This window comes from Rutilus rutilus (genome assembly GCF_951802725.1).
Source record: "Rutilus rutilus genome assembly, chromosome: 16".
In the NCBI taxonomy this organism is placed as follows: domain Eukaryota; kingdom Metazoa; phylum Chordata; class Actinopteri; order Cypriniformes; family Leuciscidae; genus Rutilus; species Rutilus rutilus.
Window position 1 is genome coordinate 25,977,561 of NC_140224.1, and position 19,484 is coordinate 25,997,044.

Here is a 19,484-nt window from a genome sequence, read left to right on the forward strand (position 1 = left end):
AGCATATCTGCAATGTACTGAGGTTCTAGGCTATTGAGTGATTTACTGTATAAATGAGTTTAGTTTAACCTGAGTCAGAGGTTAAACTAAACTCATCATCTAAGTAAAGTGAAAATGTCTATAAACTCAAAGAAAAGGTTCAACTATATATATACATAAAGTATACAGTACCACAAAGTTCAAACCATGGAAATTGCTAGGTTGTTGAAGACTTTTTTTAGACTTGACTTTCTTCTGAATGACACAAGATGTGACAGAAAGTATCCGAGTATCAACTATTTCATCTGCAGTATCAGAGCCAGTGTCTAAAAGAATTTAGAACATGGTCTCGGGCAGCACTTGTAATTGTTTTTGGAAATGTGCAGAGGATTGCCAAAAAATTCCCCAAGATCCTAGCGGCAGACAAAACAACACTGCCATATAAAGTCAAGCCCTGAGCACACATCAAATTAAGCAGTGATTCCAGAGTGCCTACACAAACCCTTGTTTCGAAAAAGGGGGCGTTGTGTAAACACAGTCTTGGGCAGAGTTCAAATCAAGCTACAATGTACAGTACGTGTCAGCAGTCCTGACACTTGTTTAACTTTGACACCTCACTGTAAGAAGCTTAAACGCTCACAACTAAACAGACTGACAAAATTGCTTTAAATCTCATGGGTAAAACATTATGTCATTGCATTGAATAGAAAGGTTGCACTTCAACTTTGCTATACAGGAGCTTTTTCAGCAGAGCAACCCCAAGCTGACTGTAAACACAGCTGATTTCACTGGATAAAAGGTATCTACATTATCCAAATTAGTTCATCCAGTTCAGATCAACTTTTACTTTGACAAGATAAATGGTCTTTTTGAATACAAATCAACTGGCCTTCAAAAGGCATCACGTAAAAAGCAATTTCCAGTTCAACTGCGCTCCTCTTTAACACTCCAGAGGGCACAGGAAGTGATCTGGCATCACATAGCTGCTGCTATTCCAGCTGAAGCCCCAGACACAGATGTGGAGACTGAAGACTCAGGAAGCTGGCCTGGTCACACCCTCTGCAAATAACAAACTGCACACGCCATCCCCCAGCCAGGGAGAAAATCAGGCCATGGCTGAGAGAGAGAGGTGAGAAAAACAGACACCCTGTGCTTTGAGTCACTGGAACCAGTACGCATCTCCTCTTGCTAATTAATGGGCAAGTTGTCTATCCGTACCCGCATGGCATTTGAACAACGGATTCAGAATTATCTACATATCAGATTACAATACTGTTTAAAAGTTTTGGGCAAGTAATGTTTTTCATGCATTAAATTGATCAAAAGTAACAGGAAAGATTTCTATCTCGAACTAATTCTGTCCTTTTGAACTTTCTATTCATCAAAGAATCCTGAAATCCTTGCTCAACTGTGTTCTATATTGATAATAATAAGAGCATATCACCATATTATTATCATTTCTGAAGGATCATGAAGACTTGCGTAATGGCTGCTGAAAATCCAGCTTTACCATCACAGGAATAAATTATATTTATATGAAAATAGTAAAAAAAAGTGATGTTAAGTTAATAATATTTCGCAATGTTACTTTTTTTATCCAATAAATTAAACTTATTTCAAAAACAATTTAAAAAATCTTACCAACTCCAAACTTTTGAATGGTGGGTTTAAAAAAGGGACTGAACTTTATGACTGACTTTCAGAGGTATTAACATATTTTAAATGATTATTATGTAATATTTATAGTTTATTATGTGATCCAAAAACATCTCCCTCAATTCACTGAAAAACACCCGCAATATTATCAGAACTAGGCTATTACAGGAAAAATACATAAAATATGTAATTTCATGTTATAAAATGAAAAGATGAAAATATCAATTAAACATTTCATAGCTTATTCAGTGCCCTTGCGAGACATCCACACATAGGTCACTTAGTTGACATTAGAATCATACAATAGATCTTAAGGCATTGTTTTATTAACCATTTACTGCATGCTGAAAACACATTGTGCATCTTATCAGAGCTAGCAAGTCATTTATTTACAGTGTGCTGATGAGGAAATGTGATCCACATAACCAAAAACATGAAACACAATGGCAGGATATCCACTGCAAACTTGTTTGAACAATAAGGCCAATCAGAGCGGGTGTTACCATGGCCAACACACCTCTGTGGCCATCCCACAGCGCTCTGGCTCAGCAGGTGCAGCAAGTTATATGAAGCTACAGAAGATGCAGAAAACACAACAATGCCATGAATTCTCTAAATGTAGACTTGAGATGTGTAATGCATTGTTCCCTTGACCTGAAAAACTTTTAAAACTAGTTTATTCCAGATGCCTAGTATCAGTCAATTAATATATGATTACACATTAAGATGTTCTGCACGATGATTTGAGGAACTCTTTCATCTGCCAAGGGAAGATCAATGAGAACGCAACCTATTATTAGTTACAGTTCACAATATTACCATAGTACAATTCACAAACCTAACCAATTTCATCACTAATCTGCATCACCATTTTTGATAGATAGATAGATAGATAGATAGATAGATAGATAGATAGATAGATAGATAGATAGATAGATAGATAGATAGATAAAAATTGAGAATTCTTTTCATTTAACACAATTGGAATTTTACTTCAAACCCCAAAACAAAGCTTTTGGCAAAATACAGGTAAGCTACTACAACTATAATACCTGGTAACAGGGTGAATTATCTTACCTGAGTTTAAGGTTGGCCATAAACTCTTCCAAAGACACATTGTCCAGAAGAACAAAGTCCGCCTTTCCGAACTCCAAACTTTCGTGTTCTGCCATTTTAACGCGTTAGAAATATAGTAGGCTAATGGAAAAAATGTAAAGCTGACTGTTGAATTTCCGACGAATACTCAGGTCAATTCGACAAAACCAAACCGAAGCGATAATGCATTTTCCTGAATTTGTTTACATTTGCCTAGCGCACTATTCGTCGGCTTCTTCTCATGTTATTAGGAAAGGAAAAAATAAACAAGCAATGTGCGTTAACTATACTTTGTTTTCGTCTGTTTAAGGTTACAACACTTAAAGCCACACACTCGTCCGTCGCCTGAAAACTTCACACAACTTTTTGAGCCTCCCGGTGTTTGAGTGATAGTCCGCTACATCGAGAGTCGCACCTCTCATCCCTTTTTCCACGAGCTTCACTCGTCTCGCCTAAACACTGTGGCTTCGTTATCCTGCCCGTCTCGCGCAAGCCCCTCCCCTCTCGGGCGCGTTCGCGCTTACCTCTATACATGAATGACACAGTTACAAAGGTGGATACATTTGCCGTTGACTATGGTAAGCAGTGGTTAACATCAGTCCCTTCTATTTATTCTTTTCTTTTTTTTTCTTCTTTTTTTGTTGCTAGGCTACTAGCAGCATACTTGTATTACGAAATCCCAAATTATCAACGCTCGGAATTCATACTATTCAGAAGTGAATAGTTGGTCGCTGAATCACAGATCACAATAGACTTAACGTTACAGTAAATGGCGAAAATGTTTATTTGTCACCAACTAAAAACATAAGCTAGGCTACTTGCCACTATGTGTGCTAGCTAAGAAATAAGTAGCCGACTGTAGGCTAGGCTAATGAATAAGTTAGGCCTACTATAAGCGAATAGATTATTGGGAAAAATTACAAGAAAATAATCTAGTAAATTTACAAGTAAATAAAAAAAGCACAGATTGCTTACTGATAAATAACAAAATATTTGTTTAACATAAAATGCGTAGCCTACTACTTGATTCCGTTTCAATGAGTCAATTTGCCAGAGTTAACATTTTAATTATTTATATAATTTGACAATATATATCATTTATATAATTATAACATTTGCCTTTGAATTGTGCATAGTTAGAATTCTTTAAGACTATTAGTCATCATCATCATCAGTGAGTTTCTAAATATCTCTGGAATGTCCGTCTGTCCTCTCTAGCCATATAAGGCAATGGATAAAATCCCATTTGAGTGAACTGCTCAACAGTAGCCTAGTTCTGCATAGAACGTCAGTTAGTAACAACATATCTGACAATTGAACTAATAAGACCAAATTTACAGGTGCTTACAGGTAAGCACAATGGTGGTTGACCATTTTTTGGTCTGCTAAATCGGTTTCGTCATTTTGTTCATGTGGTAAAATATGATTTTGGGCTGGCACTGTGTTTGCAGTGACCTCGGGACACAAGAACGTGTTTAAGTTTAATGAGGACTGAGGATGGCTTCAGGTTGCTCTGTGCAGCTACTTGTGGTCCAGTGACATCTTCCCTGATTAAACACAATTGAGAGGACTCTGCTGCCCCCACCTGTATCTCCAGGACACTGGGACAATGCTATTACTTATAGTTACATATAAGTAGTTTACCAACAATAATAGTGTAAAAGAAAACAAAGTTTGTTAAAACTATATATATATATATATTTTTTTTAAGAATATTTATTTAAAAATATATATTTGCATATACATGACAAAAAACCTATGTCTTTTTTCAAAATAGTCTTAGTCTGAAAAATTTGTCTCATTAGAAAACTGTTAATGGAATTTGCATTTGAGATGTTCTAATATTTGAAACAAATATTGTTTTCTTTAATTTGCACTATTATTATTGTTATTATATTAGTCAACTATTATGGTAAACTATTTAAAAAAATAACAATTCAATATTATTAGAAATAATGACAAAAAAAGTTTTGGTTTAGTCTTAAATTCAGAGGTTTAATGCAAAGTATTTTTATAGGGGGAAAAAAAGCACTAAGAAATTGGAAAGCACTTTTTGCAATGGAAATATCTCTCAGCAAGACACATGTATTAAAAACTGTTCAATGAATAATCAAAAGCAATGAATAAACAGAACTATAGCAGGACATTTTATCAAACCTAGTTGGTACTATTAAATTGGCCTCCATTTAAACTATAAGGCCTGGTTTCACAGACAGGGATTAGATTAAGCCAGAATTAGGCAGTTCAATTAGGACATTTAAGTAGCTTTTATAAACTTGCCTTAGGAAAAAAAAAAAAAAAAAAAAACATTACTGGTGTGAAACTTGAGACAAAACAATGGCACTGACATATTTTAAGATGTGTCAGTGCAAGTTACTTAAGGTTAAACCAGCTCGAACATGCGTTTTAGTCTGGGACTAGGCTTAAGCCTTGTCTGTGAAACCAGGGGTAAATGTTCATGACTCTGCTCCAGTTGACTTTTACATTCTCTTAGATTTTTCTCACCATAAGTAATGAACCCCCAAAAGCGATGGTGTTGGATGCACTATTGGCCCAAGAGCGGCCACGATTATGGGTCACATAAACCGTAGCACCCTTGCGCAGAGTCGTCATATACGTTGAGAGATTCCCAACTGAGTTAGAGCCCTGAACATTACTATGGGACACAGCCACCCAGTAGTTATTAACAACAAGCCATAGGTCAGTTGCCCCACTCCCCCCAGTCTGTGTGGAGAAGAAGAACTGATAGACGCCTGAAACCGGAGCTCTGAAGATCCCGGAGCGAGAGTCGAAAGCCCCGCCTTGATTCACATACACTTTCCTGTACACGATCTTGTTCACTTTTCCTGAGATGTTGGCCGGGTAGGTGGCAAAAAAATGGATGTTTGCTTTCACTACAGATCACAAGGAAGGAAAATGCTCCATTATTTGTATTAAAAGGTAGATAATTGTAATTATAATAACAACACTTCACAGCATTTGTTAATTTGATGATTATTAATGAAAAGAAATGGCTCACCTCTCATTTGGTTTTTCTTACACAACCAGGTGATTTTGTCTCTGCTGACGCAAGACTCACTTTTTTTGCACTTCCCACAGACAAGTGTGTTAACGTCTGAAAGGATGGTGTGCAACAGTCAATATATATATTTCTTTTTCTTAAAGCCTGAGTGCATCACATCTTACCTGCACAATATGCCAAATGGCAAGCTACCGGTTTGACAAACTTGTAGACGTAGTAGTTTCCCCGACATGCTTTGACTTGAATGGGAGGGGATTTGAACAAACAGCAGTTGTCTCTCCAGTTTCCACACACTTTGCGGGTGACCACTCCGTCTCGTACCCGGGGGTGACCGCCGACGAGCCACAGCGGAGCGTGCGTGCCACACATTTCTTTCCTCACGCACCTCTCAGGCATCTGGATGGTTTTCCCACGGTAGAAGAGACGGTACCAGCCCTTCCACTGGACGTTTTTGTCACAGGCGACTTTCTTGGTGCTGTAGTTTGTAGCTCTCCAGGCTTGGTCCAACACGGTATAGTGAAAGCAGGGGTCAAGGTCTGCGCCACTGTCATCCTCACCGGAGCCTTCGACTCCATCTTCACCCTGGGTGAGGGTATACGGCAGATGGCTGCTGCCTAACAAAGACAAATATATATATAGTCCTTTATAAAACACACCCGAACACACACATTTAAAAAAAAATTAATGATGAGGATAGTATAATGTAAAAAATAAAGTTGCTGCCTTAAATTTTTTAATACAATCAACTTTGACATTTAAGTCATTTCAACTTAAATTACATTAAACTGGCTTAAAATGAGTTGAATATTGTATAAATTATTTTGATGAGTTAAAGCAATGTAAAAACAGATAACTTATTGATCATATAATTTTTTTTACAGTGTATATCTATCTATTTTTTAAATAAACCATAAAGAATACTTTATCCAAAAAAAAAACTGACCAGTTTGTAGTGATGTCAAATTCATATCCACGTCCGTATCAATAGGTTTCTGTGAACAGTACGGTAATGCCTACAACAAAACAAAAAAGTTTATCTCACCGTAGAATGAATTCTTATACTTCAGCCATATGTTGAGATTGGCATTCATGTTATATTTCATTTTTAACAACAGCTTAAATGTTTTTCCAAGTCCGACAAGATCCAGTGAGACTGATTAGAATACTTTTTAATTTTTATTTAACCAGCAAAAAGACTGTAATTATCAACTTTACCTGGCTCAAGGCTTCTTGCTTTTGTTTCATTACTACTTGTTCATGTTTCAAGCTTTCCATCTCCTAAATAAATTCACAGAAAATGATGTTTATACCTCTCTTCCTTTAGAAATTGAAACATTTAACACTTTAAAAGCACCACTACCTTATACACAACGGCAAGTTGCTCCTGCAAACGCTGGTCAACCGTATTCCAAGCTCTGAATGTATACTGGAAGACATTGCAATGAAAGAATGTGAAATAACATTTGCACAGTTACTGTACTGCAGTTATAATGTAATGTTGGTCTTATTTTATTTATAACATTAATTATATTAACCAATTTGATCATACTTACTGAAATATCTCTGTTCTCAGTGTCAGCTGCACATACAACCAGTACCGCAAACACTTGGATGCATAAGGAAAGCATCTAAAGGTAAAAAAATATATATGTATATATATAAAAATAAAAATATGAAGTATATTTCTAATTTAAAAATAGATTTGCTATTTTAATTTTCCTCAATCAAGAATGCAAACTCTTGGGATTTACATGTAATTCAATTAAGTGATTTGGTTATCTGTTTTTTTTTTTTTTTTTTGTCGTTTAGAAATTCGAAACGTTTTAAGCTTACCTTTTCACAAAGAGCAGATCTCTATGCGTTATGCAAGTCAGCTATATAGGATAGAGTTTATATACTGCGCCAGTGGGGTTGGACACTACAGCCATGCAGAAGGAAGTTTCTGGTCAGACTTTCACACCAACATTTTCTTACATGAAACTCTGGTGACACTGTTCACAAATAAGGTGCTAACATGCACATGAAAAGTAGCCACAGGCAGTTTTTGAGCTCATGAGGTCAGCAGAAAATGGTGTGCAAAAATGTATTTGCATATATGCATGCAAAATATTATTAAAATAAGTTCCTTGAAATAAGTTAGAATGAGTTAAACAAATTGGTAGAAATATGTGCAATGTTAACAAACAAAAACTAAGAAGAAAATGCATTAAAATATGTTTTAAAATAAGGAATAAGGTCAAGGCTGGGCCAGAATTTTTACACTAAACCAAGTTTTCATTGTTTGAGCATTTGGAAAAGTGAATCCACTTTTTGTGATCGACCAGGTTTTAGTCATGATTTACCAAGTTAGCAATTACTTACTCTCCCATTGCAATTTAACAAGTTATTTGACTGTTATAGATTTTGCCTTTTCAAGCATCATTCTGAAACCACATGACAAGTCATTGGTTATAGCAAAAAACTTTTTTTGCATAATCAGCAGTGACAAGATCTTAACTCCCTTTTGTGCAAACACACATTATGTTTAATAGCATATCTTAAAAAGCACTTTAAATCTGATCTAATGTTTTAGTACAAATTAATATTGGACTCCTGAAAAATAAATGAGATTGCTTTCACATTTAAAAACAGGAAAAATTGGTTCAAAATTCACTTGGTGGGATAAATATGGTCATTGAGGAAGATTTAAAGAGGAATAATTAAGGATAAATGATAGTGAGTAGGAAATAGTTTCGTGGAAAATATGCGCTTTGAGTTATATATGTGCTCGCTTTGACTGGTGGAAATGAAACTGCCAGTGTCTGTGTGCAGTGCAGGATGCAAGTATCTGCAATAACGAAAGCCACCACTAGGTGGTGACCTCTAATCTATTTAAAACATTGGGGTTTCACAAGTTTACTGGACAGGAACAAATCTGGTAGAGAAATACACTTTAATATACTACTTTTAAAAATATTCTGGTGAAACACTAATTATGTAGCCTAATTGTTGAATCACCACAAACAAATGTTGAATCATATTCACTAGTCTAGTCTCATTATTGGCCAGGGTTATTAACTGAAATATTAACTGAAAATAAAATTAAAATTAAAACCATACAAACATATAATTTTGTTACTTGAAATAAAAAAATATATATGTAAAAAACGTATTTTAATAAGTATAATCAATGTATTTCAGCTAATTTCTCATTTTTATTTAAACTTGAGATATATATATATATATATATATATATATATATATATATATATATATATATTAAACAATATATTGACATATTTAAAAAAAACTTAAAAAAAAACACAAACATCAAAACTACCTAAACTTTAACAGAAATTAAAATGAAAACAGAAAACAGAAATATATAATCAATAATCAATAAATATATAATAACTATTAAATATATATAAATAAAATTAAAATTAAAACCATACAAACATATAATTTTGTTACTTGAAATAAAAAATATATATTTAAAAAACGTATTTTAATAAGTATAATCAATGTATTTCAGCTAATTTCTCATTTTTATTTAAACTTGATATATATATATATATATATATATATATATATATAGGCCTATATATCATAAATATACCAATAATCAATAAATATATAATAAATATTAATATAAACTATAATAGTATCTTGATGCTAAAATGACACTGTGATATTGTCTTAGGATTTTAATTTATACTGTTGCATTTTATATTTGTTGTATATTTAAATGTGTATATTATTATGGCACATTTTGTGTGTGTGTGTGTGTGTGTGTGTGTGTGTGTGTGTGTGTGTGTGTGTGTGTGTGTGTGTGTGTGTGTGTGTGTGTGTGTGTGTGTGTGTGTGTGTGTGTGTGTGTGTGTGTGTGTGTGTGTGTGTGTGTGTGTGTGTACTTATTTTCTTGTGTACTGATGCTTTGGCAAGATTGTATAAAACAAACATCCCAAACTTAACTGTCATTGTCAAAACAAAATCTAACCGGTTTAATGAGTAAAATGGGAGTAATGTGTTTCACTGGTATCTGATTAAGTGACAGTCCTTCTAAATAAATTGAATCCAATGTTATCTCATCTGGGCATAATATTAAAATAGGGTCAAGAAAACATTGTGTTTTGTTCTCATTCCTAAACCATTTGGTAATACATTAAAATACTTGGCAGCAACCTCAGCTCTCACTGTCAACAGAGCAATGAGCCGTCGACTGTGTGATTAGATAAGACCAGTCCAGTCTGTACAATAGTCCACCCAGGAAAACAATGTTCATGTTTTGATGTGAAGCACGGGCCCATTACATAAGCAGGAGACATCAGTAAACCGCCCTGGGGAATGACAGGCATGCTAGAAAGAGAACAGCCACCTGGACAATCCCATGTTACTGTTGTGAACTGTGATATGTTTGCATACATTACTCAACCCCATACATCTCCACTCACCCGCAGAGCAACACGTACACGCCATCATTTATGGCCTTCTCTGAGGGCTGTACTTTTCCTATCATGGTTCCTGGAACTGCTCATTGCTGTACTCGCACGTCTCTGTAGATTCTAGCACATGAGGGTTCAGTCTGTAACAGCTGCGTAACAGGGCACTCTATGAGGGAAGTCATCTATTACTGTCTGTTTTTTTAATACTTAGATAATCATGCAGTTATTTGCATCTGTGTGGCTATAAGTAGTGGCCAAAAGTGATGTCCAGCCTAGGAAATTACCCTTTTTTCTAATATTATTACAAATTTGTTAAAGATTTTGTAAGCATATTGTGTAAATGTCAACTGTTTTGTGATAACGCAAGTCAAATTGTTCCGCACTATTTTTGGCCTGGCTGTCATATAAAGAAATTATGAACATGCAAAAACAAGAGAGAACCAGCCAAATATTAATAGCTGATTAGTATCATCAACATATGCTTTTCCTTTGAGCTTTTTTTTATTTATTTTTGCCATAGTAATGTAAAATTTGCTAATTAAAAAGTTGTTCCAAACCAGAATAACTTTCCCTCAAATGGAATGTTTCAAATGTTTTTGTCCATACAATTAAAGTCAGTGGGGTCCAAAACAACATCTGACTTTCAATGTATGGACAAAACATTGAGACATTTTTCAAAATATCTTCTTCTGTGTTTTATTGAAGAAAGAAAGTCATACAGGTTTACAATGACATGAGGGTGTGTAAAGGCCCGTTCTCACAAAGAAAAATAATATTGATAACAATATTAGCGTCTACACCATGTCACATATACACCCAGATGAAGAAGAGAAAGATAAAAAAGGTTCCAAAAGTGAGCACAAAGAGGAACTTAAATACACAGTGATGATGAGACAATGACAAACAGGTGTGATTAATGAGTGTCCATGACAACTAAAGACTGGCGGGAAACTAGAGGAACAAAAAAACATAGGAAACAGGTGTCTGATGAATGCAATCTGAAAGTCCATGAAACCGACACTAAACACACAGATCGTTACAGACGATAACGTTCTGTTTATTGTATTCAAGTTTTAGTGTATTATATAGAGATTTTTAAAGTCAGAGGATTAGTTGGCTGTTTTTATTTGCTGGTAAACTATAACTTTAAATATGGAAGCCCATTTCAGCCACATTTCTTTCATAATTATGATTTACCAAAGCATGTTTTTTTAAGTAGCGGACAGTTTCCATACTTAAGGGTCCATATTAGTGCCTAAAAATATGTGTTAGTTCCATTTTTAAGGTTTCTGTCTCAGTGACAAGCTGTTGGATCCCATTTTCTGTAAGTTACTACTTTATCTGAGAGTGTGGAGATGTGAGACATGACAACAACAACAAAAAAACACCATTCAAACATACTGAATATGTGCAGAAGCTATCTATGATTGCTCAAAAATGAAAAGTAATCATAAAGGTTATCACATTGATTTATTGTTTACCAAGGCCTAAAACATTCCAGAGGCTCCTGCATGTAAACAAGCTATCCATCTAACCTTATATGGAGTACCTCATAGCATGTGCTATATGGCATGTGATGTATTGTAAGAGGAGCACTTGTTTATCAAGCAGTTAATCCATCCAGAACACAGTCTCTACGGACACAAAATGATCCTGACGTTATTTTCATCGTTATGTTCTATCACGGCACATCTGATTTGCTAAGTTCGTTGTTTCGTCCATACTTGTTGTTTCATTCATGCCAACTCACTTTCCATGTAACCTCTGGCCTTAAAAGGTATGTTGTTTACTATGAAATTTAATCTCTGCCTTACTGGGCAAAGGATCAATGTGTAGTATCTCGATCCACACCAGTCAGTCATCTTTGTCCTCTCTATAATCCATCCTTGCACTTGCAAAACCATCAATAGAGTTCAGAGTACTTGCTGACTCATAAATGACTCCCATAAATGACATAAGTGACAACATTTTTTTATTTCAATACTATTTTCATCATTTGCTTTAGATGGAAAACATATTACAAAAATAAAGTTTAGATTTTCTGGAATAACACGACAAAAACATAAATACACAAAATATGGTCCTTACATGTAAGGTTACATGGTGCAAGTTCAAAGCAGATGGTTGATTTAATACAGTAGGCATGCTCTCAAAAGAGCAGTCTTAAAATTAGAAGCTCTGATTTCATGCTGTATAATATTCGCAGAGAACTAGTGGGCCACAAATCTGAAAAAGGCAACAGCTGAGCGAAGGTCTTAGAGTTGACAAACTATCTTAAGTCGATGAGGTATCTAAAATGCTTCAGCATGTTTAAGAACAAACATGCACAAAACACTGTGTTTGAAATGCTCGGTGCATTTCTGTTGTAAGTGTATCAAGTTTAAATCAATGAGATAATTGGTACATTCCAACTGATCCCCTTTCTAGCGCCTTAAACTCAAGTGTGAAGAAAATACTAGAGATCACATTGACATATTGGCCACACACTAATACAGATACAATAATGGCCTCTATGATCTGTTTCTCTCAGCTTTTGGCCATTCTGAGTATGAACACTCCTAAATTCAGCAATCAAACTCATTTAATTACAAGTGTTCCTTGATTTCAGCATTACTATTGCAGTGCAACATGTTCTTCTAGCACACTCTTACATAAATGACTCATTCTAGGTTGCATATGGATTTGTATAACCCAATCTTGGCCCTTAATCTCTGATTTCATGTGCTTTTAAGTTCCTTGGCACAAGCCTGTTGTCACTTTCTGGTTCCAATAACTAGTCTAGACGGCCCTTGTCCGCTAACGCAGGCTTCAGAAAGTAAATTAACTGTCTGGCACACTTTTCCACACTGGAACATCCACTAAACAGTCTTCCAACAAAGGATTATCTTGGTACTTTGTTCCACTTTATATGAGTTAGTATGGTCTGCAGGTAACACTGTGACAAAGCCTAGTTTCTCAAATAAAAAAATTATATGATATAGTCATGGTGGTGGTGCAGAGGAAAACCATTGCATGCAACAACTACGGTATTGCTGTGAGACTACACGGCTTCACGGTGAGTGGAGACTTGGGGCTCGGCCATGTGGACGCCATGTCCTTTCTGATTCACTCATGTCAGAAGGCCAGAGAACTGTCCTGTTTCCTTCCTGGAGGCTTCATGGTTCTTTTCACTTGGCCAGTCTGAACCTGGCCAGGTCCAGTGGCTCTCGACTGGGAACGCACCAGTCATCTGCCCCCTGCGTGACCTCGTAGTTCCGTCGAGCTGTCTTATTAAACACAGGGAGCCTTTCTACTGAGTCAGTGGATAAAGCCTGAGGGAAAAAACATGATGTAATCTGTTAGACACAACACAAATTATCTCTCATTTACAACAAGTTCCTAGCATTTTTAAACGCGTTCCAAAGACTTTAAAGCAGGGGTGTCAAACTCAGTTCCTTGGGCACTTTCATTCATAAATCCTCTCCTGTGGTCTCATGGGATAGTAAAGTGTCAATCAAATGTACACTCCAGAATCTCCGCAGAAGTAGTAGGTTATCCGGGTACTTTTCACCTACTCTTTTGGCGTGCTGTTTTCAACATAGTATAAAGCAGGGAAGTATTTGATTTTGGATGCAGCCCCAAAAACTTCCAGGCAGGTGTTTTGGAGCTGGTTGGAGCTAAACTCTTTAGGACAGGTGTGGAGTTTGACACATGTGCTTTAAAGGGATAGTTCCTAATCTGTAAATAGTATCATTCCAAACTTGTCAACATTGGACCCCATTGATTTTTAATGGCATGGACAAAATCAGTTGAAACATTCTTTAAACTATCTTTACACAAATAATGGAATGCCGTAAATAATGACCTAATTTTCATTTTCTGAAAGTGGACCGAATTTTCAATTTTAGGTGAACTATTCCTTTAAGTAGGTTTTAAATGTACCTTCAGGTGAATGACTGCATCAGTACCATGACCCTCCATAGAGTAGAGCTGGAGGTCACCCTGGAAGTACTTGGCGTAGAGTCGAGAAATGGGCAACCCATAACCAAACCCAGCCTGTGGACAAAAGGAGGACAATATTATAAAGAATCAGTGTTATTTTTTCTTTGATACTTTTTTAGTTTTAGTTATATTTTGCATTATGTTTTCATTTTTATATTTTCCGCTTTCATTTTCATTTTAGTTAATGTTTTGGTAATTTTGTTGTGTTTTTTTTGTGTGTCATTTTTAGTAGTTTTTATTTATTTATTAATATGTCTATAATTTTTATAAATTTTTATTTTAGTATTAGTTTCAGTTATTTTTAAACTGAAAGAAAATGAGAAATGTTGCCTTGGAAAGCTGAAATGAAATGAAATGAAATGATAACAACTCTTTTACAATCTTTTACAACAACAATTTTATGTATAATAATGCGGTGAAGTCTCACCAGGGGAGCCATTTGTTTCTCATCCATCTGGGGTGTTGGTGCTGTGGAGTACATGTAACTGAAGAGATTCTCCATCTTTCTGAAAGGAACTCCACCACCTCGGTCACTCATCTACAAAGACAAAGAAGACATTGTTAGGATAAAAACTAGAGCACAGATAAAAATTAGGGCACAGAGAGAAAAAAACTGGGCAAACAGTGAGAGGGGTGAGATGCAAGACGGACAGACGGGCACTGGCCGTTACTTTGACCCCTGAACACAACTGTTTAGCAAGTGAACGACTGAAATCAGCATTGTCAAGGTAACTAAACAACAAGGTCAGTCAGCTCTCATGTACTGTGTTATGCAACAGCAGGTGTTTCACTGATAGGAAAATGACTGATGGCTCCAGTTACATCAGACTACAATCAATAAGGTGTCAGTGAACTCACAAGAGTTTAAAACATGAATGAAAATGTGCATAATTGACATGAAAATGTCTAACCTTTTTTATTATTATTATTTGTCAGCAACAAATTATGCTTGATCAAATTAAAATCACCTTGATAGTGAGGTCCTCTCCTCCTATGGCCACCATAACTTGAATGGGTGGAAGATTACTGCCTTCTTTATGGTTCTCAATGGTCGCCCTCATTGCATTCTGAGGAAGAAACCATATCGTCATGACAACATTCAGATCTTACGTAAACAGCATTGTTTCAGGGCAGAATATGAGATGGGCGACAGCTCACCTTGAACAGTTCAAATAGCATATGGTAAAGATGGGAAGGCACATACACAATGCTGATAGGCTGGTTCCTGTTGTTAGCTGTAAAAGGAAGAACAGTCACAGTGTCAATACTGTCAATAGCTGCTAAAACATCTATTATAACTTAGCTCTAAGCTATTATGCATTAAACAAATACTGTAGAACCAATAGATGGAATACATATATAGATTTAAATATATATATATATTGTGATTTTACATGGTATTTAACATGAACATTATGATATTTATCTGATCTTACTGTTGAGTTCCTGAAGTACCAGGTCAGGTGAGCAGAGGTAGTACTGATAACACAGCATCTTGGCACTTTCATATGCATCTACATGAAAAATGTATTGACATAATATATTTTAGAAACATATAAGTGACTAAACAAATGGGTCACTGATTTTAAATGGTTTGTTAACCACCCAAAAATGAAACTTCTGTCAACAATTAACCATCCTCATCTTCAGAACACAAATTAAGATCTTTTTAATGAAATCTGAGAGCTTTCTCTCCCTCCATTGGCAGCAAAGCAAATACCACTTTGACACTTCAAAAAGTTAATAAAGAGATTGTAAAACTAATCAATATGAATTGAGCGGTTTAGTAATTTTCTGAAGAGAGCAAGGTTGCTTTATATGAAGAACAGATTGAATTTAGACTTTTATTCACATTATGGTGTGGTAGTTGCATAGGCTGTCAATGGAAGGACAGAAATTCAGAATTTCATTTAAAATATCTTCATTTGTCTTTCGAAGATGAACTAGTCTTACAGGTTTGGAATAAGGGTGAGCAATTGATGACTTTTTTTTATACAATCACCCACTTTTTCACACTATACCTTTAACAACGTCCGCCACCTGACAATGAGGGTCTATACTGCCAATGGTATTGGGGTGAACTGGATTTGTGGCTCCATCAAATACAAGAGCTGAATAATCAGAGAAAATAACATAAATACAAGCAATTTAAGCAGCACTGATGCTCAGAGGTATTATTTGGCCTTAATATTGTGCTTACTGTGCTGGTTTATGAGCATTCTGATGGATATCCGGCTCAAGTAGAGACGATCCAGGAAATACTCAATATTCTGATTAGTGACTGGATCTTGACCAAATACTTCTTTATATTCAATCACACCTTGGGCCATAGTGGGTACAACATCATTGTGTCTGTTTCGGATGTTGACCAGAGCATCCACAAACCTGTGTGCAGATTCAAGAGTGTCAAAATGTGCAATGAACAAGGAAAGAAATACGAAGTGTACATACTTAGTTTGACAACAAAGCCTATTTTTATGACCAAAATAATTTTCATGACAATAATTAGCCAATCCTTTCAATTCTCAATATAATGCTTTTTTTTTTTTTAAACTTAATATAAAACAAAATGTGCTTAATTGCCATGAAAATAATGGCAAACAATGCAAAAATCTTGATGGTTGTAAAACATGCTTCTAAATATAATTTCTTGTTTTTCATTAATTTGAGGCCAAACATAAGATGTTTTCGTGCAATTTACAGAATTAATTTCTACTTACTGTTCTAACACACTGTGGTCATCTGGACTTTTCTCCAGGAATTCCAAGATATCCATCAAACTCTGAGTATACCTTAGAACACAAAAAGCAATATGATTTGAATTTATGTCAATAAATGCAATAAAAAAAAACGCTGTGAAACAAGCTCGTCCAGAGACTCTTCTGCTAACTTCTTTACAGATCTTTGTGACATCATGTAGGCCTATATTTAGTTCATTTAAGGAAATTACAATTAATACAAACTGCAAATCTGAGATTTCAGTTAAAGATGTGCGATAAATGTATTGCACTAAACGGATGCAATTCACAAAAACATTGACCTAATATCTGTGGAAAAACAACCGTTAAACAGTTGCATACCATGAATATTAATGGCAGACTGTTTTGTTTTTGCTATTCCTAAGTTTCCACTCTTCCTGAAAGGAAAAACAAGGCTAAGTATGACGCGTTAAAGCACGAGGTAGGGAAAGTGGGACAAAGTTCACAGCAGACGAATCCCTTCTTGAAGAAGTATAGCTCCCGCATCCTGACGTAGTATGTGGGACAAAGGTCATTGTGCTCTACTACTACGTCACACAACTTGTTTGAATTTGGCCTAGTCTCAAGTAGACCGCGGTGTTTTCGGATCATACTAAAAATAAGTAACACGTCTCTGGTAATCTAATCGCCTTATAAACAATCAGTCGTTTCTACAACAATACTAATCTTGGTAAGGTAGATCCGTATACAGTAAAATGTTGTATAACTCACCAGCTGTGAACCATTTGCACAGAAGGTGTGGTAAGTAATCTTTTGGGGAGTAAGTTGATTTCTTTCATGATGTTTGACAGACGGACGGGCAGCTCTTGTCTCAGGAAAGCAAAAGACGTTTTCTCACATGCGTTGGTGGAACCTGGACAAATACATGTAAAAATATGTTTGGCACGCTGGACACACACACACTACACAAGTGTCATAAATACAGTATGGTATGGTTCGGGACTGAAATGTATGCACGTTGCTCATAAGGCAAATAAACAGTCGAATGCATATGCGTAAACATGGCAGTTGTGCAAGGCAAAGCCAACAGCAGTTGATGATGCAACAACCAGTCAGTATGAACAACAGTATTGAGAGAACCGCGAATCGGATCTTTCGAATAACTCGTTTCAAAGAACCGGTTCAGAAAATAGATTGGGCCACTACTTCATCGCGTTTTCTCTGAGGTGCTTTAAAACGTTCAAATAAAACATTATGTTGGAAAATATAGCAGTTTACTGCATTTTTTCGTCGATTAAATTGTATCAAAAGGGATGTTTAATTGAATTTCTTGAGGTCCAGTTCAGTTTGTTTCAGCCAATCATCTCCTAAAACATAAACGTAAACATTACTAACATTTATTTACATCTCCTACCTGAATTTTTTTGAGTGTTTTAATAAAATGTTACTTATTAAAAACGGATAAATGAATTCAAATAATAAAAAAATATGACCAAGTCGAAAAACAATTCAACGTTTTATTGAGCATTTTTGCTATTCTTAAAGTAATTTGGCTTTCAGCCCATCAGTCCTTGCTTCACTCCAAAATACTCTTACTATCCCCTCAGTTCAATTTCAAATTAGAGAGTTGATGATTCAGTCAGATTTGTAAATGTAAAGTTCAGTCATTTTCGTAAACAAATTCAGATTCTGTGAGCCGAGTCAGCGGATTCACTGAAAAGATCCGAATCAAAAGAACAATTTGTTCCCGAATCTCATAGCTACAGCTGGTAGAGCAGTATCAAATAATTTCTGCATCAGGTAGATGTAAAATTGCACGAGCAACTACATAGTCATGCACGTAATCATGAATGTAGTGCATTATAATAATAATATGCCATGACAAAACTGTTCTGCAGCTGACTACACACGAGCACTTCATGGCAATAGACAGCGCCTATACTCAGGCTATAAAGCTATTCCTTATCAATTTAGGGATACTGGGAAATGATTTCATATACGAGCAAATAACACAGCAGAAAAAGCACTCACCAAAATCGAGAAACTGTTTCATGGAAAGTGGAGAAGGTGAAAATTTGGAGAAGTGTTCGATGTGATGAGGCACATTGGCCAAAGCAGCATTCTTCATTATAAACCTGACGAACTTCATTTCGATGATTGGTTTGAAAGTTGAAACTGTGATATACCAAGATATAGCAGCTGAAGAGATCCAGTTTTATCAATAGCTATGATGTTTATAATGCATGCGATGCCCTGTGATGGTATAAGAGGCAGTTGTTCTTCCAAGAACACTCAACAGCCAATCAGAGCCCGAGTTTCCTATTACTACTCCAGATCCGTCCAATAGCATGTGGAGACTTAAATAAGCATTCAGTGAGGGACATAAACACGTGTAGTCCTCGACCACTGTGTTGTTTGCGTCCTGATGAAGAAGCACATCTGTTCTTTACATCATAAACTGTAATGATCATAATGAAAAAACCATTAAAGCTAAATTAATATGCTTATCAGTATCTTAGGTATATTGCCTTAACAATAATGTAGGCTACCTTATTAATTTTAGCACACTGTAAAACATTCCTTTGAGAACTTTAGTTTAATTAGGCTACTAATTTATAAAATCAAGTG

The 19,484-nt window shown here is 35.6% G+C and overlaps 3 protein-coding genes across 3 annotated transcripts in view; all 3 read right to left on the reverse strand.

Moving 5' to 3' along the window:
* Window positions 1–3,180, reverse strand: part of myo1d (myosin 1D) — a 61,974-nt gene extending 58,794 nt beyond the window's left edge. Inside the window, exon 1 of the mRNA XM_084433608.1 lies at window positions 2,713–3,180. Coding sequence (XP_084289734.1) covers window positions 2,713–2,807 — 95 coding nt within the window. The 5' untranslated portion in view covers window positions 2,808–3,180. The remainder of the gene's footprint in view (window positions 1–2,712) is intronic.
* A 1,518-nt stretch (window positions 3,181–4,698) lies between these two features.
* On the reverse strand, window positions 4,699–7,690 carry LOC311305890 (uncharacterized protein). The gene is made up of 8 exons (XM_084433859.1): window positions 7,586–7,690; window positions 7,306–7,380; window positions 7,113–7,178; window positions 6,968–7,030; window positions 6,696–6,765; window positions 5,917–6,366; window positions 5,750–5,845; window positions 4,699–5,624 (listed from the first exon to the last, which is right to left on the reverse strand). The coding sequence occupies exons 2-8, from the start codon at window positions 7,378–7,380 to the stop codon at window positions 5,221–5,223; spliced, it is 1,224 nt and encodes a 407-aa protein (XP_084289985.1). The 5' UTR covers window positions 7,586–7,690; the 3' UTR covers window positions 4,699–5,220.
* A 4,441-nt stretch (window positions 7,691–12,131) lies between these two features.
* Window positions 12,132–19,188, reverse strand: pdk2a (pyruvate dehydrogenase kinase 2a). Its single transcript, XM_084434203.1, has 11 exons — window positions 18,888–19,188; window positions 17,628–17,769; window positions 16,878–16,949; window positions 16,358–16,542; window positions 16,179–16,268; window positions 15,594–15,671; window positions 15,316–15,392; window positions 15,126–15,224; window positions 14,585–14,695; window positions 14,098–14,211; window positions 12,132–13,487 (listed from the first exon to the last, which is right to left on the reverse strand). Exons 1-11 carry the CDS (start codon window positions 19,003–19,005, stop codon window positions 13,344–13,346), a joined length of 1,230 nt encoding a protein of 409 aa, XP_084290329.1. The 5' UTR covers window positions 19,006–19,188; the 3' UTR covers window positions 12,132–13,343.
* Window positions 19,189–19,484: the final 296 nt, after the last annotated feature.

Excerpts from the sequence above, each read along its gene's own strand:
- LOC311305890 (XM_084433859.1), bottom strand. The coding sequence starts at position 7,380 with ATGCTTTCCTTATGCATCCAAGTGTTTGCGGTACTGGTTGTATGTGCA. Across the intron at positions 6,766-6,967 it reads AGCAAGAAGCCTTGAGCCAG|GCATTACCGTACTGTTCACA; the intron begins GTAAAGTTGATA and ends GTTTTGTTGTAG. Across the intron at positions 6,367-6,695 it reads TTTGACATCACTACAAACTG|GCAGCAGCCATCTGCCGTAT; the intron begins GTCAGTTTTTTT and ends TGTCTTTGTTAG.
- pdk2a (XM_084434203.1), bottom strand. The coding sequence starts at position 19,005 with ATGAAGTTCGTCAGGTTTATAATGAAGAATGCTGCTTTGGCCAATGTG. Across the intron at positions 15,225-15,315 it reads TGCTATTTGAACTGTTCAAG|AATGCAATGAGGGCGACCAT; the intron begins GTGAGCTGTCGC and ends TTTCTTCCTCAG. Across the intron at positions 14,696-15,125 it reads GAGAGGACCTCACTATCAAG|ATGAGTGACCGAGGTGGTGG; the intron begins GTGATTTTAATT and ends TTGTCTTTGTAG.